General features: G+C 44.2%; 1 protein-coding gene across 6 annotated transcripts in view; it reads left to right on the top strand.

The window, feature by feature from the left end:
* Positions 1–26767, top strand: part of IDNK (IDNK gluconokinase) — a 255278-nt gene that overhangs the window by 152321 nt on the left and 76190 nt on the right. For 2 of the 6 annotated variants that reach the window (XM_069229958.1, XM_069229954.1), the window contains 2 exons: positions 20161–20220; positions 21435–22376. The exons of the other annotated variants lie outside the window; for them this stretch is intronic. In XM_069229958.1, the coding sequence (XP_069086059.1) occupies positions 20161–20188 (28 nt within the window). In that variant the 3' untranslated portion in view covers positions 20189–20220; positions 21435–22376. Of the gene's footprint in view, positions 1–20160; positions 20221–21434; positions 22377–26767 lie in introns of those variants that run through there. 6 annotated transcript variants of the gene reach the window in all.

Genomic DNA, 26767 nt, shown 5'->3' with positions numbered 1-26767 from the left:
AACTAAGTGCTCAGAAGCCTGGATTATCAAAGGAAAAGTGACTGAATGGTGATGTGACCCAATGCTTTCTAAGAACAGTTGGCAATTGTTGAGAAAAACAAGATAACTACCCCAGTAGGGCCTAAACCTTATTGGAACTATCATGATTTTTGTGCTCAGTGCGCATTTCACTTTTGTATTTGCTGATCACTTAGACTAGAGGAAACAGCGGAGAAGTGCTGACAGACATCTTACAATAGATCATAGCTAAGTACTTCTTTGCTAACCCTAGTTGCCACTGCCTGCTAGAGAAGAAGCTGTATTTTCACTTTCTGTTGTGGCAAATTAGTCTAGGTCTGGATGACCCTACTGCTAGTTAATTCACTGGGGTGGTAGAAAGGTAACCTTTATTTATGACAGTGTGATATTATTGCATGTGACTGCCAAGATCCACAACATTTGAGCCTCTTAAGATAGATGTTGTTCTGCAATGCTCTCTGATGTAGAACATAAGTGTTTTGTTGTCCTTATCCACTAGCACAGCAGCAGCCCCTTAAATTTGACAGAGATCCCCTGCTTCGGCACATGAAAATGTCTGTTACTGTGCGGGTGAAGAGCGGGATGGGGCTCCTGAAGAAAAAACCTTTGGTGACATGTTTCTGTTGTTGTAGCTGTCATAAGGCAGCTTCATTTGTGGTATGACATGCACAATATTCTCCCGTGATCCCTTGACTTGTAGCCACTGGCATCCTGGTTTGTCCTGAATCAGTTGGACAAGGAAACATAAATGTACCAACAGGATACTGCAAGACATCGGGGAGGTGTGCTGTCCAAGAAATCGTTGGCAAAATTCTGTAGTATTTTTATTATTACTACTATTATTATTTTAGAGCTTGTGGTTTGCTTTGTGTTCCCCTCCACATCCCCCTCGCCCCAAACTGTAAATGTGAAGGTATCAGGAGAGACCTGGGCAGGCCCCTTTGAAATTCTGAGCTTACACACTTTAGTTAGAATTATTTTTGTAGGAATCGTAAAGGACTTTGAAAAGGCTCATGTTTACTGATGAGTAGTCAAAGGATGCTACCAATGGAGATGTCATTTTTTAGCATATTTGACAAGGGGGGGTGTACGGGCATTTTTCATTGTCTGCGATGTTGTCCACAAGGATGCAGTCAATGAGGGTGCCATTTATCAGGACATAGACTACAAGAATATAATCTACAAATATATTGTAGATGTGGATTTTGCCAAAAAATAGACTGAACGTGCATGGTGAAACAATACAAGCATTCCTCATGGGTGCTATCCATCGAAGAGTTTCTTTTTCCCTCCAAAGCAGAATGCATTCTATCCAGCTCCATCCATTCGAATCTAATCCTGTACCAGTCATCTATAGCATCCCAGAGGGCTCGCCCTTGAGACCCATGCTTTTTCATATATATATGGCACCAATCGAGGAAATAGTGAGAGTTAAGGGCTTCAAATTGTTCCCTAAACACATGGTACTCAGTTATATCAATTGCTGAAAATGTTAAAGCTACAAGATTTTCATTGTCAAAAAATCATTGTCCAGGCTCCGATCGACAGTCCCGTGCACTGTGGAAAGGCTCGCTATGTGGACATGGCAAGTTACATATTCTCACAACTGCTAACTATTAAAAATACAGCAGCCCACCTGGTACAAAACCTACTGTAGGAAATTGGGTCTCTAGTTGGCAGAGGTATGCACCCTTGTCCAAATAGGGACCACAATCCTAGTCAGGGTAAGTCACAACACAAATTATCCTGTGCTTACCCTCCAGTAGCTTGGCACAGAGCTGTCAGGCTTAGCTTAGAAGGCAATGTGTAAAGTATTTGTGCAATAAATCATACAGTAACACAGTGAAAACACTACAAAAAATACACCATAAAGGTTTAGAAAAATAAATAATATTTACCTGAATAAAATAAGATTGGAACGATGAAAATCCAATGTACACAAGTAAAGTTATGAATTTTTAGCGATTAAATCCCACGAAAGCACGTAGAAACACAATTGCTGGGGCGATCACGGCGTCGATGACTGAGCCAACAACACAGGCGCCAGTCACAGAGTCGCACGGACCCCCAGGTACAGTACCCATTGAAACCGAAGAAACAAAGACGTCGCACGGAGTCAGGAGGATATAGAGTCGCTGGGGCTGGTGCTGTGTCAGAGCCTTGCGGCGTCCGGGGAGATGAGTCGTTGGTTCCGCACTGCGAGGCAAGTGGAGGCGAGCCATTGGTTCCGTCCGGTTGCAGAGAGAGCTGGTGAGGCATCGGTGGTGATGCGTTGGTTCCTTGTGACCAGTCAGGGGCGATGGATCCAGTCAGTCAAGACATGATGTGTTGATTTTGTAGTGTTGCGATGACCCTGCATGATGTCACCGGTATGGCAGCAAAGTTCGCCGCATGCAGCGATGTCCATTGAGCGGGAGCAAGCTGTGCAGTCGGTGCTGGCATTGCTGAAGTAGTTCCCGGCATCGCTGAAGCTGGAAAAGTAGCTAAAAGCCAGTAGATGAAGTCTTTGCTTTCCCGAACACTTCAAAACAGGAGGCGCAAGCTCAATCCAAGCCCTTGAAGAGCACTTTTGGGGAAGGCATTGTCCTTCCAGCAAAGTCAGAGTCCTCAGCAAAGCAGTCCAGATGAGTTCTTTGGGCAGCCAGGCAGTTCCTCTGACAGAGTGCAGGTGTAGATCCAGAAGTATCTGATTTGGTGGGGTAAGAGACCCAGTTTATATACCCAAAAATGCCTTTAAAGTGGGGAGAAACTTCAAAGAGTGGTTTTGAAGTGCACAAGTTCCCCTTTCAGCCCAGTCCTGTTTGTCGGTATCCCTGTAAGGGGTTATCAGTCCTTTGTGTGAGGGCAGGCCAGTGGCCTTTGATATGTATGAGAGAGCCCCTCCACCCATTCAGTATGCAGATGAATGCAGATGTGAGTGATCTGTGTTTATGGTTGTCTGGGTGGAATTCACAAGGAGAGCTGTCAACCAGCACAAACCAGATGTGGATTGGAGACAGGCTGTAAGGCACGGATGGCAGTAATTGCAGAGAAATGCCCACTTTTTAAAAGTGTCATTTCTAAAATAGTAATATTAAATCCAACTTCACCAGTAAGCAGGATTTTCTACTACCATTCTGGCAAGACTAAAAATGACAGGGCCACTTCTTCCCAATCAGAATCTACCAGTGCAAGGTATATGAGGGCAGTTCTAATGCTAGTCTATAAGAGGAGCAAGCCTCACTGTGGAGAACAAATTTATGAGATTTCCCCTACCAGAACATGTAAAACACATAAGTACTTGTACTGCCTTTTACCTACAGAGCACCCTGCCATATGGGCTACCTAGGGTTTACCTTAGGAGTGACTTGTATGTAGAAAGAGGGGAGCTTAAGGCTTGGCAAGTAGTTTTAAATGCCAACTCAAAGTGGCAGTGAGACTGCTCACACAGGCCTTGCAGTGGCAGGCCTGAGATGTTTAAAGGGCTACATATGTGGGTGGTACAATCAGTGCTGCGGGCCCACAAGCAGCATTTAGTTTACAGGCCCTGGGCACATGTAGTGCACTTTACTAGGGACTTACGGGTAAATTAAATCTGCCAATTGGGTAGGAACCAATGTTACCATGTTTAGGGGAGAGAGCATATGCACTTTAGCACTGGACAATGGTGGTAACGTGTGCAGAGTCCTAAAACCAGCAAAAACCGTGTCAGAAAAATAGAGGGAGGCAGGCAAAAAGTTGGGAGATGACCACCCTAAGGCTGTCAGGTCTAACACCTACCTAGCAGATCACCTTCATCCCCAACCTTAAAGTGTCTGCACTAGCTGCCATTTTGGAAGCAAGCCATTTTTTTAGACTGATTTGTCACATAGATCAAGCCCTCCATGCTGCAGGCCCATATTATGTGCACAGCAGAGTTTACTTTTACAAACCGTCGAGGCTTCTTAGATCAGCCAAGTTAGAAACTATTCTTACAAGACGGATTTATTGGGCTAGAATGGGCAGCCACTTGTTTATGCATCTGGCTGCCATCCACTGAAATGCTCTTCCTCTGAATCTGCGGCTTACTGAGACACTATTGCAATTTAAAAAGCTTTTTAGACCCAGGCTTTCAAGGATTAAATGATGGTTGTCTGTTTACGATCCTTGGGTCTCCCTCAGCTGATTTTTCCTGCTATACATTACTCTAACCTCTTTTGACTGTGCAAGGATATACTTGCAGGAATGAGTGTTGCTCGTTTTACATCACATTAGCATACCATAACATTATTTCTTGAATCAACATGCTCATATCTTCTCCCTTGCCCTCTTTCATTTGTAGACATTTACCCATTACATGCTAGGGAGGTCCTAAAGGGTTCACCTTGGTCAACTACCATGTCCTACAGTTACTGTTCTTTTGGCCTGGAACTATGTACAGCAAGGTGGTGGAAACAGCAGTGTCAAACAATTTCTTTTTGCTAGAATTTCGGGGTACCAAAGTTTTTATGCTAGTCCACTGCAAAATGGCATTACATTTCATACAACTGTATATTTTTTTTTTAAATGAGCAATTTAGGATAAAAAATTATTTGTGCGAATTAGCGATATTAATAATATATATGGTTGTAACCGATAAACAATTTATGTTGGACTTAACTGAATAATGTAGTGTAGTTATGCCATATTTTCACATGGGATATTGTTTTATTTAAAATAAATGCAGTTTCTGGTGTTCTGTTCATCTTGCTCCTACTCATTCTCCCTCCCAGTCAATGGCCTGCTGTGAGTCTTCTCTCCCCACAATTTCTGTAGAGCAAAGAGTGCTATGATGCATAAGGACAGATGTATTAGAAAGCATGCACTATGAATTCAACTTTCTATTGTGTGCCTACTGTATCAGTTTGAAGGATTTCCGCTGCAAGTTCCGATACAGGGGTGCAGAAAAACATAATTCTACCAGCTGTTGTTTGAGAAATCTTTCATATTATGTTGTACATGAGTGCAGTTACTGAAGAAGCAAGCTGAAAATGTCTCTTGCTTTAAGAAGTGGGTTAGTGTTACGATGATTTAATTAATACCAAGTTGTTGGTTTTCTTGTGCTATCTAGCCATGATCATACCATGCTGAATTTGAAGGTTTTGCTAATTGTTATTTATAAATTATGTACAAAACACCTGGATTTGTGGGATTTAGGGTGACTTCTGATTTTCTCCCTTATTTTGAGACTTAATTTTCCTCACTTAGGGTGCTCTCAGTACTTTTAAGGAGTTTGACTCATGGAATCTGCAGACATTTAATTGTTTAATTAGGAATTCCTAAATGACTTGTGTATTCTGTATTTGCGCCTTTATGGCAATTTATGCATTTTCTTTTGTATCATTGCATTTCTGCATTAAAATCATTAAATATAATTTTAATTTATCTCAGTTATTGGGTTGTTCCAGTTTCTATTTGAGTTCCACTCTGCTAAATGATCAAGTTATTGATGGGGATGGTAGTCTCTTGCCACCAGATAAGCAAATGATCCTGGAGCATAACTGTTTAAGATACATTTTGGAATGCACAGGATATTGGGGTTTCTGAAAATTATCGGGGTTCAGCTCCTGCACAGCCAAACCCTTGTTCATGTATACATAGCAGCAAGAAAGGCTCAAACAACCCTACAATTCAGAACAAAGCCAGCTCTACTAAAGTTTTTGTGTGAAATCCTAGTGCCATATGTAAGCATGGACAAAAATGAGTAAAGAAAATCACATGATTTTAATGTGCTTCTCGTGTAATTTCTGTAAAATTACTCCTTATTCGATTCCCCATGGTGGGGTTCCTTGCGTACAAAGTTTCCCTCAATTACATATCTCATGCTACATACACTCTCTTGCCTCTGTTCCTTGGAGCCATGCTTAGTGTTATGCAAAACAATCATTGATATGCGACTCTTTGTATATACACCACTATTAATGTAAAGCCAACACAACACTGCATAACGTTCTGTAAATCTGGTCCTTTGTTTAATATATACGTAGAACCACTTGCTACTGGTGTTTGGTGGTGCAGCTGCTTAGACTGGATCAGGATTGTGATGTTTTTAAATCTCCCCTCAAAATTTATTTATTGGCTGTGGACGATGGAGAAATTCCTTGCTGAATGCCAGAAATACGAGTCTCTGATGGATATTTCTAATCACAGATTTCTCACCTTAAGTATATTCCAAGGTGTCAACCTGGAGAACTTTCCCCAGCAATGCTCCTGCGCGCTGCTATGTGGCTCTCCAATTACTCCGCACCACCTGGAAATGACAGAGCAGAACATCATATAAACTCCACCATCATTTACTGTTTTCACGAAGATCTGGAGACAACGTGCCAGGAGAGATGTTCCTACTGAAGGAAGATGATGCCAGTCGTGAACCCGAACAACGTGTGCCTTTTGGTGCTAATGTTACCAGTCACGGCTCAGAGTCATGTGATAAGTTCACCTGCATGCACCTGATGGCGATTAGAGAATGCGAGGTGAAACTCCACTTCACCACACGCAAGAAGAGGTCATGGTTGAAAAATAGATCCATTCCAAAACACAGGTTGTGCACTATCCCGTTAAAGGAGTCGGTTCCAGGGAAACTCATGTTCCTGCTCAAAATCATCCAGGAAGCCAAAGTTGCGCAAGGAGGCCAAGCAGAATTTGAATAACATCCTGTGTGAAGGCATCATTCAAAGGGTCATAACACACAAGTATCTTCTGATTTCTATCTGGTCATAGGCTTCAATTCACCAAAATGCCAGGTGTAGCAGAAGTGACATGACACGCCACACCATTTGAACTTTACTTTCACTCACACACACTTACACATATAAACACACTCTTTTTCACATATACACACTCTCACCTGCAAACATGCATACATGATACATGTAAAGGCATTTTTTTTATTTACCTTAGCTGCCAGATAGCGTCATATCCCAAATGATTGTACTCTATTTTTTAATCACACAAAACTCTGACGAGGTTCAGGGTATGTAAAATGGTCCCCATGCACAAATGATGATGATGATGATGAGGAGGTGGACAACCTGTACCCACTCACTATACTAATGATGGGCTATACCTGGACTTAGAAAATGTCAGTGGGCTAGATTCACCAAAAGGCACTGAGTTGGATTAGCCACATGGATCACAAACAGAAGGAAATGCCTCCTTTGCAGTAGTTGTAAGAAGGGCAGCAGAAGTGCTTGACTTACAGATGCCTACTTTTGAAACCAAGGCAAACTTGTTTATTGAAATCCTCAAACCAGGGCCATCTTCTTTTAAGACATTATTGCAGTTCAACACGGCTCTTACAGGCACCGTTATGGCTACTTAGGCCATCCTTGGCATGTCGTCTGGGCAGGTACAGCCATTCTTTTTAGGACATGGCAGGAAAACCTTGCTGCTGTCCCAGAATTGTTCAGGACATCTTAGCTCAAAAGATACATGATGGACAGTGTAAGGAAACAGGCCATTAGTTGTGTGGCCTGAACAAATCATTTTTCCACATTTGCCCTCCCCTGGAATCAAACACCCCCCTTTGTAGCACTTGACTTCCTAAGGGTAGCAGGGCAGAGCAGTCCAAGGCCTACTCAAGAGAGATGGTGTGGGATAGTAATCTCCTTTCGCTGGCACACAGTAATAACACTCAATAAATAATTATCCCTTCTATGCCTTTTCTTTGGAAAAAGGAAAAGTACATTTATTACACACACATTACTCAATGCTACGAAGTAATTTAAAAATATATATAAGGCTTATGGAAAAATTCATTAAAATGTAATTATCTAAGCCCCTAACATGCTTAACATTTATGGTTACAAAGCATGCAACCATAAATTTCACCACTAGAGGGTGTGGTACAACACATACTTTCCTTTAGACGCCTTTCAGCCACAATAACTGTGACCATGAACTTAGCCCCTAGAGGGTGTTGCACTCCCAGTCATACAGCACACGCTCCAGCCTGGGGAGTGCTTAAAAAAGTTGGTAAAGCCTGGAGGAGTCATCCTTTCTGTGACCCTTCCATCTTAGGGTCCATACTTGTAGAACATGTCTTTGGGCCTCCTGGGGGTAAGTTGCTGTGCTTCTACAGCTTCCCTGCATCCTTTTTATGTCGTGGTGGCCCCACCTCCTGGGGCCACCACAAAGGGGAAAAGAAATGTGCCAAAGTGTACAGTTCCGCAGGGCATTATGGGGTGCTCTTCCGGGAGTGTGCATATTTCATTAGCAGCTCTCCCGCTGAGCAGGGGAGAGCTGCTGCCTTTCTTGAAGCTGTGTAGCCTTGCACCACATGGCCTGAATTTTCTGTTTTTTTCCTGGGGGTGCCCTGCTCCACTTGGGCACCCCCAAGTACATGACAAGATGGGGCAGCTGAGGTAGCCCACCACAAGCTGCCCAGCCAAAGGTCAAATCCCTCTAAGGCGATACACTTCAGAATGACCTGGTTCCACTGGCTCCCCGCACCATCCTTTGTCCTTGGTTTTCTCTAGCCCTTTATCCTCCATGCCACAGAAGTCCAGTCTTTCTCACAGTTAATTCTCAGGAGGAGTAAGGGGAACAGCTTCCTTGGTCCTGAGGAGAGCCCAACTGGTCCTGGGGTCAACTGAAGTTAGGGTCCTTAATGCAGATAGCATCAGGGGGTTCTTCCTTCCAATTGTCCATGGCTACTGCCTCCAGTGCCAATGTCCAGCAGAAAGATCACAACCTATAGAGAGCTCTCCCCCTTGCACACAAGGCCTTTTAAGAGGGGTGGAATTTTCCAGAAGTGAGGCACCCCTGAACTAACTTAACCTATCCTATCCTATCACCTCTCCGCCCCTGACTCAACGTTTCTGCACAGCCTGCTGGGACATCGAAATGGCATCACCCAGGAGACACTAGTCACATCTACTATGGAGGCCTCAGTTCTCCCCTTCGCTGACACCACTGCCAGGGCCTTACCCACTAAATCTTCAAAGGGAGCCCCGTCCTGTGTTGGCTCCAGAGGTCTGGGCTCCCTCCTTTTGTTAAGTGGGCTTGAGTAGGTCCATTCCTGGTACAGTGTGATAGCTGATTGAATGACGGAGGGCATTCCGCCCACCTCTTTCCTCCTCAGAAGCTGAGTGAAGTACTGTTAATTGCTCCCTTTGTTTGTGGAGGCCGTTGTTCTTGGCGCTAGAGGGAAATGTTATTAAAAAAGCCTGGGGTCTGGTCCTGAGCTGCACCAGAGAAATATGATAATCCTGGATGACCAGGGCTGCAGAGATATGTTTTTGGAACTTGCATAATTTATTTTCTCACACAGGTTACACCCCATTTTGATATGTCACTGGTCTCTGTAGGTCAAAGTGAAGCTGCCCTTCCAACAGGTGTATAATAAGTGTCACTGCACACAAGACAATAAGCCACACTGTCTTTCCCTATGAGTGTACTCTAACATTATGAGGCCTACCCTAGGTCAATATCCAATTCTGCAGAGTCCCCTCTGTGCCCGGCTGCTTATGCACAGTTACTGGGCTGCGCACAACAGGAGCCTCCCATGCACATGTGTGCATGTGTAACCAGCCAAGTGTCCTTTATCCTTGTGTCTCAGCGGCCTTATCTTAAAAGGCAGACACTGGCGGTAAACACTTGCAGTCCATTTACCACGCATTTACTGTGGGTAAATTACAGTAAACTGTAAAAGGTTGAAAACCACATCATCAACAAGCAAAACATCCAGGTCGATTAGATGGGCAGAACTCATCTTCTCGCAGACAGAATGTTGTGAAGAACAACATTTGTGCTGGTTTGAACACCACAAATTGTGTAGACAGAGCTGTTGGCACCAATGCAATGCTTAGAAAGCATGCCTGAAAGTAATCAGCCGGATTTTGAGGGATGTCCTGGCATCCTTTATGTACATGCCCCTTGATGGCTCTAAATTGTTTGGGGGTGAAGGCTGATTCAGTGATCTAACTAGCTAAGGACAATTGAGTTGTAACACAAAGCAGTTTCACCAACAATACAGAAAGTTTAGAGGTTACTTCAGGGGTTAGATTACCAACCATGCCAACCTGTGTGCACCGGCAACAGGCACTGTCCTCTTGTGTCAGAGTTCCAGGCGGAGGCCAAGGTAATTTCCGCTAGCAGGGACAACTTTCCTTTACCTCTTTTTCCTCATTATGCAGCTACAAAGCCATTTTAACATGCCCTCACAGGTCAAAGCTCAGCAGGATATAGCTTTCTTTCTCCATAGGAGAACCATTATATCAGATAGATGGCTCCAACAAATCATTCAGAAGAACTATGCTCTCCCTTGCATTTCCTCTACGCTGTGTCTTACCACATCAGGGCAATTATCAGAGGATCATTATCCAGTCTTCCTGCAAAAAGTAGACCTCCTGCTTGCCAAGGGTGCCGTTGAGCATATGCTGGCTTGAGAGAGAGGTGCTATTTCAACTAGTCCCTTGCACCGAACAATGATGGAGCCTTAAATGTATCCTAGACATACTTCCAGTGAATGCCTTTTTACTGAAAGACAAATTCAAGATTTTTACTGTGTCAGACTTTTCTGCTCTGGACTGAATAAACTAGATGGTGTTGCTAGCCTTGCTGGATACGTATTTTCATATACCTGTCCTGCAGTCTCATGGGTGTATCTGTGGCTCACAGTTGGTTCGGATTCACCCTGCTCCTCTTCTGCCTTACCTCAGCCTGTCAAGCAGTTCACAGAAGTGATGGCAGTGGTCACTGCTACCTTCAGAGGTCTATAATAGATGTGCTTCTATACCTCATTGACTGGCTCATTGCAGTCAGTTGTAGAGCACCTCAGGATGACCGCTGAAGCTCTGACATTTTGGTGTTCTCCGTGAACAAGCGGAAGTTCCACCTGTGACCCATGCAAAGTATTTCTTTCACTGGGGCTGTTCTGGACATAGTGGCATTCAAACCCTTTCCACCTCTGCAGCTAGTCTGGGTATTTACGTTATGATCCCAATTAATCTGGCTCAATCCTTGGTCTCGTGAGGACCGCTCTTAGGGTTCTTTGAATCCTGGCATCATGCATCCTCTTCATCCTGAACACCGGATAGCATACGCAAGCCCTACATTGAAACCTCAGGTTGAAGTGGGCCCCGCATCCAGGCTACCATTCAGACTCCATCCAGATTCCACAGGAGACAACGTAAGCTCTTCTGTGGTGGCTGGCCAGTGCCAAACTGACCTGTAGCAATTTACCCTCCCTTTCCAAACCAGACTTCACATTGTGACAGACTTTGGTGGGGCTAGTCATCTGGAGGAGAAGGAGATTAGAGACCTCTAGTCTTGAGTAGAGAGCCATTTCAAACATCAACTTTTTGGAATTGTGGTGATCTGTCTGGCCCGGAAAGTCTTCTCGCCATCTATCAAGGGGAGGCGGATGCAGGTCTTCACAGACAACATAATTGCTGTGTATTACTGAAACAAACAGGATGACGTGGGATGCTGGGTTCAGTACTAGGAGGCCCTTCGCTTGTGAAAGTGACTGTACCAACAGAACATCTTTCTGATAGCTAACCATGTGGCACGGTCTCTGAATGCCTGAGTAGGTGACCTCAGCAGACGTCAGCTGATGAATCACAAGTGTCATTTCCACTCAGAGGAAGCAAGGGTGTGTTTGATCAATTGGGTATGCCCGGGTTAAATTAAATGAAAATATGATTTATAAAGAGCAAACATGCTCAAAAAAGCTTCTTGGTGCCATTGTACGATTCTAACCATCCTAGCCAGGACCAAAATAAGAAACAACAGCCCAAAGAACAAAGAATCTAGTGAAAGCCTTCCAGAAAAGCCAAGTTTTACGATGTTTAAAAAGAGGGGCTGATACACAGTCAAACAGAGTCAATGGCAAGTCGTTCCATAGTTTAACTCCTAAGAGTGCAGTGGAGCTACAACCCCATCTGAAAAGACTTGGGCCCATATTTATACTCCCTTTTCGCCGGATTAGTGTCATTTTTTCTCACGCTACTCCGTCGCGAATTTAACACCATATTTATACAATACCCGTCTAACGTCAAAATATCCTAGTGTAAACCATTTTCTGGATGCGTGAAACCGCCTTGCGTCAATGAGATGCAAGGTAGGCGTTCCCGTCCCAAAAATGACTTAAACACCCGTGCGCTATATTTATCTAACCGTGGAAAAATGGCGCACGTCTGGTAGGCGAAGCCAGAAAATGGCGCAAATCGTGATTTGTGCCAAATTTTAACGCCTGGGTCAGGGCAGGCGATAAAATGGGGCAAACACACCACTACTTAGGGAAAACTCACACAAGCAACATCATTGCTCAAAAAGGAAGACATGGAGGTGATACTCATGCAGCATGCACGAAGACGCAGAGCACAGGAGCAACAGCAGCACCTAACAACACACCAACATGTACCCCAAGGGCAACGCAGAAGGCAGGAGAGGATATTCCGGTCCAGGACAACTCTTCAGGTACAGACTAAACTGGCAAGCCATACAGCAGGTGCTGCACCACATTGAGCCACAGTTGGCACGACACCCCACATCATTTCACTGGAGACCAAGCTGCTAGCTGTCCTGCACATGTTTTTCAAACCACAGGTGCCCTGGTTGCCAGGATCTCACAGCCCTCATTCTCTGCCTTCCTTCCCAAGGTACTTGATGCCATTATCTCCCTCACACCCCACCACATCAGCTTTCCTAACACACAGCAGAAGCAGCAGGAGACAAAACAGGGGTTTTTATCAAATTCCTGGCTTCCGCACGTGCTTGGTGCCATTGACTGCACACATGTCCAGATTGTGCCACCTGCTGCCACTGAGCACCTATACCGCAACAGGAAGCACACACACTCCATCAATGTGCAGGCCATTGTGGATCACCGTGGATTGTTCACCAACATCATGGCAAAGTATCCTGGGAGTGTACATGATTCATTCATCTCCCACCACAGCACCATCAATTTGGCACTTCCAGGATGGACGATATGGCAATGGCCTACTTGTTGGTAAGTACAGAAACCTAGTAATTTACACACAGCACAGAAACCCTGTAGAACACCCAACACATACACCACTACATTGACACGTGGCCAGGAAGACACTGAGGTGTGACACTGGTAGTCATGTTTGATATCCTAACCCAATGGGATACACACCTATGGACAAATGACAGATGCAAATAACAAGGGTTTGCCACTACAGAGCCACACGGAACCTATATAAAAACCACAGAGTGACAATGACATGGCCTTAACTGGCAGTACAGCTTGGAAGATGAACCTTTCTAAATCACATCAATAACACTCAATCCCACACCCTTCTAAAGCAATACGTCCTGTGTAAGGGGTGTGTAATGTGAGTTGCAGCAGGTCAAACACCATGAAACACATAGCATGATGACGCTGACTCTAATGAAGGTGACATTGAATTATTGAGGCAGTACCAACATCTTGTATCACTCCTGGGGTGACATTGCCAGCTAGCAATAAGGAAGTGGACTGTGCTATGAAAACATGTGAATATGACACTAATGCAAAGTGCACACTGCTACACATATGGATTGAGACAATTCCCCATATACATAACAGATGTACAGGCAGATGGACCTTCCTACACTAAAAACTTCACCCCCACAACCAAGTGTTCCAGCTTACCTGGAGCAACTTCAGTGGTGTAGGTACACGTTTGCACATGAGCCAACTCGGTGAGGGCACAAAAATAGTCTTGCATAGAACTTGTCACACATGGGATAATTGCGCATTGTCAATTGTGAACACTTCAGTACTGCCAACTGATGGAGATGTGTTGTGCATTGTCACCTAGCCAAATCAAAGGGCCTCGCTGTTGCATTTCACCTGCAATTACATATGTCAAATTGGATGGGATGTTCAGGCCATATAGTGGAACCATGTTACCACCACAGTGGAATCGATTGTGTGTGTGTAAGTATCATGTCACCTCCAGTGAAGGCACACGAACACTTATTTCACATTACATAACGTATGGGAGATACACACTGAACAGCAAGTTTCTAAATATATCACTGATATCATGTCAACCAGCCAAACACCTGTTTTGATAGTTAAACAACCCAATGCAGAAAGAACATCACAGAAGCCTAGGATCCCACACAAGACCACAAACACAGATGAGTCACAGACGACACAAGATAGTAACTGCCATGCAAAGTGACAATCACGGTGCAACCAACAACAAAATACTTACCACCATTTTCTCTTTAAGCTGATCCGGGTTACGGGATCCAGCTATGGATCATGACCCCAATTGCCAACCCAAGCACAGCAGCAGAGCTTGCCTATAATGAGGCACACCATAGGACACGCACCATAGTTGAGTGGACTTTTGGCATCCTGAAGTCCAGATTCAGGTGCCTGGACATCACCGGAGGTAACCTCCTATATTCCTCTGAAATGGTCTGCAAGATAATTTCGACCTGTGCCATCCTGCACAACATTTGTGTGAGGAGGAACATTCCCCTATATGAACCAACAAATGCCTTAAGAAGAGGATGCTGTCCGTGAATATAAGGGGGAACATCCAAACACAGCTGCAGGATTGCGTCGGAGACAACACATCGTACAAAACCTCTTCTAACTATAGTCACCATCACCACTCTGTTATCATATGTAATTAAACACCTCACTTCATCACTCAATCATGCTCTGGGTAATTAATTATGCATCACATGATCCCTAGGAATCATAATCAGAGTTTAGCCTCATGGAGCATTGCAGAAATACAAATTTGCATACTGAAAAAGCCACATCACATTTGATGGTTACGAATGTACAGCAAACATCACACACAGTGTTAATGACATATATCCTGTCTATTTCACATTTGAAGGGCAATATCAGAGGACCACAGCTATGAGACACATCCATGTTGCCAACATAGTCCATTGCAGCATATGACACACAACTAAGACACCATCAATCATAAGGTAAAATAGTGCTCCATACATGAGGCTTTGGATGTGCAATTGCATTGGTAACAAGAATGTATGACCAGACCCTTGACAGCAGTAAGTGTGACATCCGTTATCTCTGCAAGGAGCATGCGTGACAAGAAGTGCATCAAACCTGAAAATGGATAGCACCAGTGCCCCAGGTATGACAAGCATTGCTCACAAGACATGCCCTCCACAATCCATCCCAGGTAATAAGTCCTGCCACTGCCATGTTTTAAGTCTCTCCCCACCCTTCGCTAGTGGGCGCTGTAAATTGACTATCTGTACCCTGAGAATCTTCATCTACACACAACCAGACTCCCATTCTGACTCCTGTGTGCTTCCCTCTTCTATATGGCATGCCATAGTCATAGTTCATCAGTCTGCATGGACTTCATGTCCGATAATGCACTGCCTGGTAGTCTGTAGGACCTGTAATCACCTGTCCATTGCTTCCCATGTGAAAGGTCCAGTTGGCCCTTTGAACTTGATTCACAACTCCGGGACTTGTGAGAGACTGAAGCTGCACACACCTGTGAGCACTTTTATGCAGACCAGCCATTTGAACCTGCCCTGCCCTTGCTGCTGCCTGGAACTGCTTAGAAGCTGCCATTTTCTGAATTGCCTTGTTGTGCATTGGCGTACAAATAACTTGTGTACCAGAGCCCTTGGTGGATTGTGTAACAGTGCAGACCACAGCAGAAACAGTTTTTTTGTTCCCAGAGTGTTGTTCCTGCTTGTCCCAATCAGAGTCTGCTGACTGTGTATTTGCCTTGTTCATGTTTGTTCCTGACAGAGCCTGCATCCTGTTAGCCAGACTGCCTCCAGTCTTTGCGTTAACCATAGAGGTTCCCTGTGGCTACATTTGTCTCATATTTGCTTTCCAGGCCCTCTGTTTTCTCCTGGGGTATTGTCTGGTAGGTCGACGATGAATCCTCAAATGTACAGTATAGTTCAATTAGTTTACTTATTGTATTCTGTTCTGGGACATGTATTCAAATGGCCTAATCCAGCCCCCATCCTTTGCCTGGTTTTGCATGTATTAATTATTGCCAAGCTGTGAAAGAGTGCCATGGCTGTATGCACGGATTTGGTACGGTGCCTACAGCACAACAAACAAGGGTTGCTAATGTGTATGTACGGACAAAACATGCTTGTGCCCTGACGGTCCAAACACAGATTTACTTCTGCCACCAACTTCTGATGGGGCTTGCGTGGTGACTACCCGTGAGATTAATCAGCACAGAGGCACTGATGTTCCCTGTTGCAGTGGGAATTTTAGAGCCCACCCTGTGTACAAATGTTGTGATGAAACTTGCCTGTTTCCTATTACTGATCCATAACGTATTAGAGCACACCAAGTTTGCTCTGTCATCAGCCTTATAAAAGTTCTTCAGAGCCATAGCTGGACTATCCCCATGGGTGTCGTTAGTTGATCTTTGGCTTTTGGTCAATTCTGCTTTGAAGGATTTTCTGTCAATTCAAGGGTTGGCTCCACAGACTTGTTACTAGACCTGCACGTAACTGTGACAACATGGATGCCAATACTGATACAGGGTACACATGGCCACACACTAGAACTGGACACCTTTGTGCAATGAACCACTGGAAATATGTGAACAAATGCAGCATGGTCTGCTGGTCCTCCACAGCCACAGGAGAAATATAGGTCATTTACATGACTCAAACTGTGATGTACATAACAATTTTAGGATTGGATTTGAGACCCTGTGTCACAAACACTTTACCTACCTAGCATGTTCAAATGATGGACTCATGGGTAATATACACACAAGTGACCATGAAGTGGTATCCAACATTTCATTACATGTGAGGGGTAACATATCTGACATAGCCATTATCAACCGTTCTCTATCTATCCTGTGTATAGTTCGTCATGGGAAATGTTTTGTCCCCAAAGTCAAGGAAGTACACACAGCATAAGATGCAACAGATATAACAAACATATATCATGACTGATGCACCTCAATGAATGGCATCTAATGGTTATACACATTTATAACACATTCATACATGCACACTACGCCAACATTTCTTGTGACGTTCCCACGGAGGCTCAACAATACTTTGAACAGCCAATTCACAGACATAAACACACAGGCCATGAGTCTATTTGTTTAGTTGCGTAGCCGTGCTGTCCTCTATTGATGCAGCACTTGCTCAAACTAGAAAAATACCAATTTTATTTCCAAAATTTGTGTTGCTGTTGCGTCAGTTAAGAGAGCTAATCCTGCACAACAACATGAGTATTATGGGCCACAGTAATATGGTCTGCCACATGTGCCCGAACACTAGAACACACACTGCAGGTCATACCATCCTACCTGCATGCATGTAAAAAGTAGAAAAATCACACAAACACAGTTTAAGATAGATTGTTTGATGCAAACTTGTAAAAAAAGACACATATGCGTCAAAATATAATGCATATGCGTGAAAAAATTACACCCACACACATTATACATCAATTGGTCCTAGCGTTAATTCCAACACCGCACCCCAGGAAATTGATTATCCACTTAAAATGTATTGATCTGTGAATGCAGGGGAATTTTCATGCATATGCATCAAAAAATATTGACGCAAACCCCGTAAGCATTATAAAATTACACGCAATACAAAATAAAACAGCCCACAATTGAGACAGGAAGTGATGTAATAGGATATCCCATTTACAGAAATGGTACAGTGGGTGTACTTTCACTTTCACTTTACAGTCTTTGATTATTGTGAATTTGTCTCCTGTGTGCTATTGCTATTGTATTTTGGTGTTTTATAAGTGTTCGTGGTAATCTGTGTAAGTGTTTGTTTTGGCATTTATTGTGATTAGATTTGTCTTTGTACTGTTGGGATTGTGTTTGTGGGTATTGTTAGCTGGGGTATTGTTGGGCTGTCTGTGGGTTAGTTAAGTTTACTTTACATAGCTCCTTTCCCTGTTTTTCCCTCTTTACCCTTTTCTCTCCTATTTTGGTTGATATGTTGGGAAGGCCATGTCTGGGGCGAATGGGTGAGGAGGAGCTAGGGACATTTGTGTGGCTCGTGTGCCACTTCCTCCCCCTGATGTTGGAGGCTGGGGGCCAGGTAATACAGGGTTATCACACGGAGGCAAGGAGGCTCAGGTGGGCAAAGGTGCTGTTCCACCAAAGAAGAATATTCAACAGCCAGTGCAATGACCACCAGTTGAAACATCATTGTGCTGACCTTGTGGCCCGAGAGCAGGGCCTGCTGGACTACAGGGGTGTGGTGATTGGTGGCCCTGTTGGTGAGTACAAATTTGACTGTGTACAGTACAATACTCTGATTTTGTGACATGCTGCATGCAATGTTTGTGGACATGTGGAAGGCAAGTTGAATAAACTGTGGCCCTGATTTATACAAATTTTGCAACACATTACCGTCATTTGTTGACGCAAAAGCTGCACAAACTTACAAAAGACAAATTTATCTTGTAAATTAGTGCCTCTTTGGTGTCAATAGATGATGGTAATGCGGCACAGACAAAATTATGAATCAGGGCCTGTGAGTGTACCAGGAATGGGATGTATTTCACATGCTAGTGCAAGGAACCAATGTAGTCCCCAGTTTTTTTAAACCATGTCTGAACAGTATTCATGGCCATACATACAAAGCTCTTCCTAACCTCTGCTAATATCCTACGCCGATATTTCTACTTTGTTTGTGCTGCATTTGCATTATTTCTGGATGTAAAAGTATAGCACACTTGCTACAATCAAATTTATTTTGCTAATTTCCATAGCTGTAGCGTAAACAAATGAAGCAAATGCAACACAAAAAAAGACACATCTGGCCCTAAGTTTATTGTTTCTGTGTGTTTACATCTGGACAGAAAATCTATCACATGACCAAACCCAATTCTGCCAGGATGTTACCAGATTGCAGTAGCACAAAAAAGGTTCATTTCGTGGCTTTTCGGAGTAGGCGTTGAAATCCTATCATTGAGTAGCAGGGCCCAACAACATTTTTGGCTTGGACGCTATTGCTGGTACTGAGCTAGTGCAGTTACCATCTGTGTCACTTTATAGCCACACAATTTTGTAAAGTGAATGGCTCATCATGGGATCCCTGCTCTTTGTGAATGCATGGTCACAAACTATTTATTAGCATGATGTTGTGCAAGGGACCACTGACTACTTCCATTATACCATTTACGTGCCGAAACAGGTTGTTATTTTACTTTTGGTACACCGATGCTGATAAGGTTCAGCATATTTACAATTATCAGCTACTCATTATGAAGGCTATCACAGACATGGTAGTATGCTTAGATCAGCAGGCCAGCATTCCTGTGAGTGCCGCCATTCCCAAGGTGCATTCAAATAGAGACCTAACTTATCATGATTGCAGAAGTAGGACATTTGCTAATCCATGTTTTAAAGAGCGGACAGTGTCAGTTTGGTTGTACTAACACTGATCACCCAACTTGGCAATTCTAAGTTAATGAATCTGGCAAAGTGTGATTTACAATACCTGATAGATGTACACAGGGCCCAGAGTAACACATTTCATGTGCAATGACTACACGTGTGCCCATGCATTCTGTCACGAATGATCAAATTAGACACTGTCAGCATACATCTTTTTGTTGTTTAGAATCAGATAAGTGGCCACTCCATGTTTAGCGTAACACTGTCATCAAGTAACACACTGGATCCCTGCCATCATTTTGTCATGTGGGGCATATACGGCTCTGGGTACACTGCCAATGTGACATTTGTAACATACATACAACACTGGCACACATATAATGGACCACTGAAAGCACAATAATTCCTGAATGCAAATCAACCAACATGAGCATCACACAATTACTCATTGTCTTTTGATGCACAAGCCACAATACCTGACTCACTGGTATTGCAGTGCACCAAGAATGTGGCATTGCATGGGTCTCCCAATTACAAATGATGAAATGGAGTACCATCTGGAATGAATTAAGCACAAAATTGAGTATTCATGTTTGGCACCACATGATTGTTAGGGCCAGTGCATGTGTGCATATGTGTGACTATCACTCACTGGAGTTACAGTGTCAATGCAAGTTTGCAGTACTATGTCTGTTGGGGTGTCTACATGCCTGATGTGCAGCTCTATCAAATAAAATGTCACACACTGTGATTTGCTGTTCCAAGTTTTGTACAGTGAGCAGGCATTGAGCACATATCACCCTTCCATGTTTTACAGGTGGACCAGCCCCCTACACAGTTGGTGAAGTGGCTCGATTTGCAGACCCAGACGTATCCAGTAAGTGTTAATATGTTTGTCCTCTGTTGTGTTTGCAGCTGTCGTGTGATTGACTCCTGTGTGTTGGACTCATTGCAAGGTATGATGTGCTGGCACATGATCTGATATGTGACTAGACTGGAGGTTGACATTTTGTTCCATGGTAGAGTTAGACATTCTGTGGCGGAGAGTCATATATTGGGAGTCGAGTGCCGCGCAATAGGCATGGGCAGGTGAACAAGGTGATTTGTTGCTCCATGTATGCCAATCATTAATTTGGAGGTGGCCAGTGTCATAATTTAGTCAGCAAGTCATACCCTAATTCACACAGACCAGTGATGCATACGTTTTACACACAGACTTGCGCATCCCTGTTAAGTAATGAACATGTAGGACTGTATGGGTGACTTTCCCGCAGCATCTAGGTCCACATGTTGTACTCCATGTACGTGGCACTTGAGTGAAATGTCATAGGCGTACATGCAGGTCAAGGCCAGATGGGTGCTTGCATCAATGTGCTTGATTTTGGAAAGGTGTCAGTGAGATCTACTGATGTTGACAGTTGTCCACAATTAGAAAAATAAATGTAGATGTGATTGTCCAATGGTTGACTCAGTCCTAGTTGGCAGGTCTCCTTACCTGTGGTGGACTGACTAAACCCATGGACAGCTGTCCAAAGCTTTGTGGTTGTCCTTGATGTTTGAAATTTGTTTGTTTGTTTGATTTTGTATGTGTTGCATGTCCATCCCCCCCTGAGGAACAGGGTTAGGGGTAGAAAAAATGTGTAGCTAGGTGTGATGATCACAGTGTAGATGATAGACATGTTATTCAAGCATTCATGTGTTCCAAGCTACAATGCCCCCTCATGATTACCAACTGCATACCGTCCTGGCAGTTCCATATACAAATCACAGGTCTTGTGTGCCTTGATTTTGATCCTGAAGATAGTTATTAGTCGGCCTGGCACATGTTGAGTATTTACAGCATTTGTTATGTGACTAATAGCAGTACAAATATGCATAGATCATTTAATTAAGTGCACACCTTGTTGTGCACTGCTATGCTGTTAGATAGTTGAAGGGTAGGCTGCTTTGGCATGTCATTCCTCAGGGACATTCTATCATCCGTACTGTGATTTGGACTGTATGTGCTATTTTTGATGAAGTGTTAGAATATCATCTGTAGATGTATCACACAATGATGTCACTAATGTTTGGCTGTCTCTATTTTTACAGCTGCCAACATGAATGCCCAGGAGATACAGGAATTTCAGAGGCAGGTGGTGCGGTACCACCACATACTCAATGTGGAGGCTGGGTTCCGCAATATGGCATGGAGATATCGACATGAGAGAGCCACATGGGTATGGAGGGCATTTGTCCAAGGGGGGCCAGCATTGCCCACAAGTGCCACCACCACCACAACTCAGACAACAGTGGCCCCAGGGATGACAGCCACTCCAGCAGGTCCCTCGACTTCGTCAGCCCAGGGCCCACAAACAGCACCTCCTGCACCTCCCCCTCCAACCACGGCACAAGCACCAGCTTCTACAAGTGGTACCCAGAAAACCACCAGCTGCTGTAGTGGACATGACTACATTCCAGACACTAAAACGTGACATGCAACGTATTTTGCACAGGATGGACAGGCTGCAGCAGGAGGTGGCCCGCAATAGCAGGAGACTGTGGGGTATTAAGAAAATCCTGTGGAGGGCCAATTTGTGACTTTTGGATCCTCACCCATAATTCCCTCCCCTCCTTCCTCTTTCCACGTTATTTTCTTTAGTGGGTTTAGGGGGCTTAGTGTTAGGTTAGAGTAGGCTGTTAGTTTAGTTAGTATAAGTGGGTTGGGAGGTTATATTATTACATGTTTTTTTGTGGGTGGGGTATGATGTTGGGGTTTATGTATATAAAAAAAATACAAAAAAATATATATTTGCTTAGGATAAGTTAGTATGTGTTTAGGTTAGTATATGTTACCCTACACATGTTCTGTGTATAAGGGGGGTGAGGGTTTGATGTTTAGAGTGTTTAGTTAAATGTGGTAAGTAAGTTTAGCTTAGGGTAGTTAGCGCCAGTTGTGGGTAATGAATAGTTAAGATAGGTTATGTTAGTTAAGGTGTTTCCCTAGTTTGTTTCCTTTAATACTGATATAATAAAGTTTTAGGTACTCCTTTACAGTATGTGTCATATGCTTGGGGATCAGGGCCTTTGCATGGGTGTACAGTGTCAATTTAGTATTTGTATTTGTGTTCCACCCTAAATCCAAATCCCATTCTTGACGTGGTTATTCCCACTCCCAAATGAGCTGTCACATTGACGGCTACAACAAAGCTACTTCTCTATGCATCTGCCATCCAATGCACCCACCACTCAAGGTATCTATGGTTCCCAATGTGTTGTAAAAGTTGGTGTGTTTTTAAATCTGTCATCGTTTGAGTCCTGTGTTGGAATCTTGGGCACACTGTGACGTCTGCCTGCAGCCTGATGTTCATGTGAACCCTGATAAGCTGAGTGATGTTATAATTTTATGAAGTTCTGTATACATAACTCACACCTATCATTTCTTACATTGTACTCCCAGGTTACATAATTGTCCATACACTCGTACACAGCCATTCCTGCTGTATGGTGTGTGTGATTAAAGTTTATAGTCAGATGTCACATACATAATGATTGTCTTGAAGGGAATGTTGGCCACATTGAGTTTCATTTTGTACGTACTTTGGAGCTGACATTTTCAGTTCTACACAGCATTATACTGTTTGTGATTTTTTTACTTCAGAAGTAAGCCCAAGGAAGCACATATGATGATAAAATCCAGACCTCTGTGCATAGTTATCAGCCCACATTCTTTCTACACTGTTGTATTGATATTCTGTGGCCATTGACATGTTACATACATCACAAATCTCCTACACAGTTGATGTGTCACATTACACAGAGACAAAGTGGTTGTGTAAGTGCTATTTATTTTAAAGTGCTGTAGTGCAATATTTACATAGTCCAGGATTGTAAGTCCATTAGTGTGCCGCCTTTTATTGTGATGCAACACAAGTGCAATGGTGAGGGACATGTCATTGGACATGATGTGGTGAAGTGTCATTCAGTGCAGAGGAACATGAATTGCCAATGAGGTAGTGAGAGACAATTGCAGTGCATAGAGGTAAGGTAAACAGTGTGCTGGAGAACAGTGCATGTTACCAACTGTAGCAAGACTGGCATTTTAACAAGCACAGGACATAAGAAATCAGTGCCCATGTGGCATGGACTTGTGCTACCGGGTACTACTACTGGTGAAGGTGATCTGTTCCACGTCTTCATCTTCTGATGTGTGTGTCGTCTCCTCTGCCCTTAGTGGTGGTGGGTTTGAAGGGGCAACACACACTTCAGTATTTGAAGAAGTGAAGTCCGAATTCCCGGTAGCTGGCAAGTGTGGGACTATGAAGGGCATTACTGCAGCAAGGAGGAGCTGCTGGTTCTTGAGTATAGCAGCTACATCACTGTGGTAGGCAGCCAGGTCGGCCCTGAGGGGGTCCTGATTGCATTTGTGCATGCAGTGAAAGGTTTGGGATGCCACGTGTTATGGCAACTCCCTAACTGCGGTGGTGAAATCCCTCACACATTGTTGTAGTCCATGCAGTAGGGATTGTTGCACTTGCTTGGCTGACTGTTCTGCAGATGACATCATGCACATGCGCATCCTCTTAAGGCTGGCTGCCATATTTTGCTCCCCCACCCGCACCTACTTGGCCAGCTCCTGCTGTAGTCCCACTAATGTCCTCTCAAAGGTGGTACCAGTGCTCTGTGATGGCTCCTGCATCTGTGCTCCTCCTTGCAACTGAAGGTGGGGTCTGGAGGGTTCCAGGGACTACTTGGAGGGTTTGCTGGCTAATGGTTGTCAGCTCGTCATCCATGTCATCAGGGAAGTCCAGGACAGGCATATCCACAGGAGAGCCATCATCCTCCGCAATGAGATATTGTACAATGAGTGTGTCTGTGTTGTGGCAGTTGTAAAGTGATGTCACTGACTTCCTATCAGTAAGACATTGTAATCCTGGTTCCTGTTGATTGTTCCTGTCATTAATAATAGCATTCTCACAGGCCTATGCCCTACCTGTATGTCACATGTAGTGTGGGCAGTTTGGGGCATTGTCTGCGTAACATCCTCTAGGTGTAGGCTTTGTCCAAATTGTGTGTTGCCACCTTCTTGTCCTACTCAACCCTCCTTCTACTTCCATTAGCATGGTGAGGCCTTACAATGGCTTTGGGTGTTCTGATGCCACTTGCACCACACTTGACAATATGGGACTGACCCAGTCTCTGATATTTCACATACACCTATACGTTGCTGAGACCTAGCACATACCATGTATAGCATTGGCATGGCACGATACAGGTGTCAGCACTGGTAGTGTGTCATGTTGCGAATTTGTGCTACATTGGATTGCACAGATGGGCCTGGCAGTGTTCCATTTCCTCTTATGACTGTGTGGGTATGTTTAATTAGCTAGACACATATGTCCTCCCCCTAAATGCTGTTGTCTTATCAGTATGACAGTTGGGATTTTGCAAGGTGGCATTGCAGCTATTGTAACACAGGCACGGAGTGGACCCTGGAATGGGCAGCATGGGTAGGACATTACTGCTGTGTACTTCATAATGTAAGTAACAATACCTGATGTTTAACGCGCCTATAGACATGAGCATTTGACAGGATTGACACTTTGTTAGGAATTAAAGGGGATTGATAACGTTGTCATCCTGAACCCTATATTTTGGGTGGGTTTGATCCATGGGCACCTAACTGCCATTTGCTACTTGACTAGCACACACAGCACAGGTGGTAGTGGCAACTGTTGTCAATGGTACATGCCACTTGCGGATATGGCCTGAGACTGGAAATTGAGCCCTAGTTCATGTGACAATACCAGCAGTCCTGTGACAGCAGGCCAGTTTTATGTTCTACCCTTCCCACCTGGACTGGCTTGGCTTTTCCAACAGCCTTGGCATGGAGTACCCCCATGCAAAGCTTGTTGGTGTAGTGTTGTGCTTTGCCCCTTTCCCCTTTCCCCTGCCTGATTTCCATGGCTGATATGCATTGTGTAGTGGGTATGTACCTCCCTCCCCCTGCTTGCAGTTAACATTTAGGCATTTATGGCCCCCATGCAACTTACCCTGCATCTGTGTTGTTTCCTGGTAGTCTGCGCTGTCCTGACCTTGAATTCCTGTGACAATCTCCTCTGGGATGACGGCTGCTACCTTCTCCTCCATCTGGTCCAGTGCCTCCTACGGTGCTGGAGTCTCACCTCCAGTCTGCAGTGCTGCCTTCCTGCCCCTTGCCATTTTTTCCTTGGTCCTGTGCTTGCAGTCATGCCAGCATTTCTTGCACTCAGTGACTGTTCTCCGTACCTCTGCCACACTGTTTATCTTGGCCACAATTTGTTGCCAAATTGCCTCTGTCTTACCAATTGGCAATTTTGAGGTGACAAAAAGTTGATGCTGGTGTTCCGTCACCTCTTTCACCAGTATTTCCTGCTCCTCTGCACTGAAATAGCACTTCTTTTTCTTCTTCTCCCTCTCCTGGGTCTTGTCTGGGTCCTCCTGGCTGGATCCTGGTTGGCTGGGGTCTCCCTGGGGTCTCTCCTGGCTTCTGGGATCCATTCTGGGGCTCCTTAGCACTGTTTGCTGCATTTGCGCCGCTTTTTGATGCTATTGCGGGGAAAAATGTCGCGTATCCAGTTTGCGACGTCGTAAACCGGTTTAGAGTCATTTTCTCTGCGTTAACATCCTTTTGCTTTACAATGTGGCGCAATGGTTAGAGTAAAAAAAATGACTCTAACCAGTGGTTTGCGCCACAGAGCACCAAAGTATAAATTTGACACCCGGGTTGCGCAAATAAATGGTGTTAGCTGGCGTTAAACTTTTTGAGGCAAAACTGCGTGGGTGCAGTTTTGCGTCAAAAAGTATAAATATGGCCTTAAATCTAGGTAGATGTAAAATGAAAGCATTTGCAGACCTCAGATGTCCTGCGAGAATGTAAAAAGAGAAGATACTCTACAGACCTTCATAAACAGTTTCATTAATATGAGATTGCATTTTGAATTGAATGTGTTTGGAGACTGGAGCTACTGAAGGTGCTTCAGTCTAGAAGAGACTGAGCGGTGTTTTGAAATGTTTGGTAACAACCTGGCTGCGGCAATCTGTATATCACTGGCAAGAACGCACAGTGTCAACTCTAGTGCACATTCGTGTTTCCTCTTCTGAGTGCAATAACAGGTCTTTTGTAGAGGGTCTTGCCTCTGCCTCGAGTTCTGAGAAAAGTCAGGACAGACTGAGCCTAAGTCATCTTAATAGTTTGACTAGGCCAACAGTGCATAGTATGTAGAGCTCCAGAGAATGAGTATTTGCCCTCCAGTCCAGCTACCACTATAGAAGGACCTCCTGTTTCTGCCGCAGGAGGAGCAGTCCTACATCTGAGCCTCTGGAACTACATGTGAGGAGATTGAGCAGTGAGAGGTAAATGCATTTGTAATCTATAGTATCCAAAGATCCCGCTGTCCTTTGAC

The sequence above is a fragment of the Pleurodeles waltl genome, chromosome 1_1, assembly GCF_031143425.1.
Source record: "Pleurodeles waltl isolate 20211129_DDA chromosome 1_1, aPleWal1.hap1.20221129, whole genome shotgun sequence".
Classification (NCBI taxonomy): domain Eukaryota; kingdom Metazoa; phylum Chordata; class Amphibia; order Caudata; family Salamandridae; genus Pleurodeles; species Pleurodeles waltl.
The sequence above is the reverse complement of the archived record's forward strand: the minus strand, read 5'-3'. Positions and strand labels throughout refer to the sequence as shown.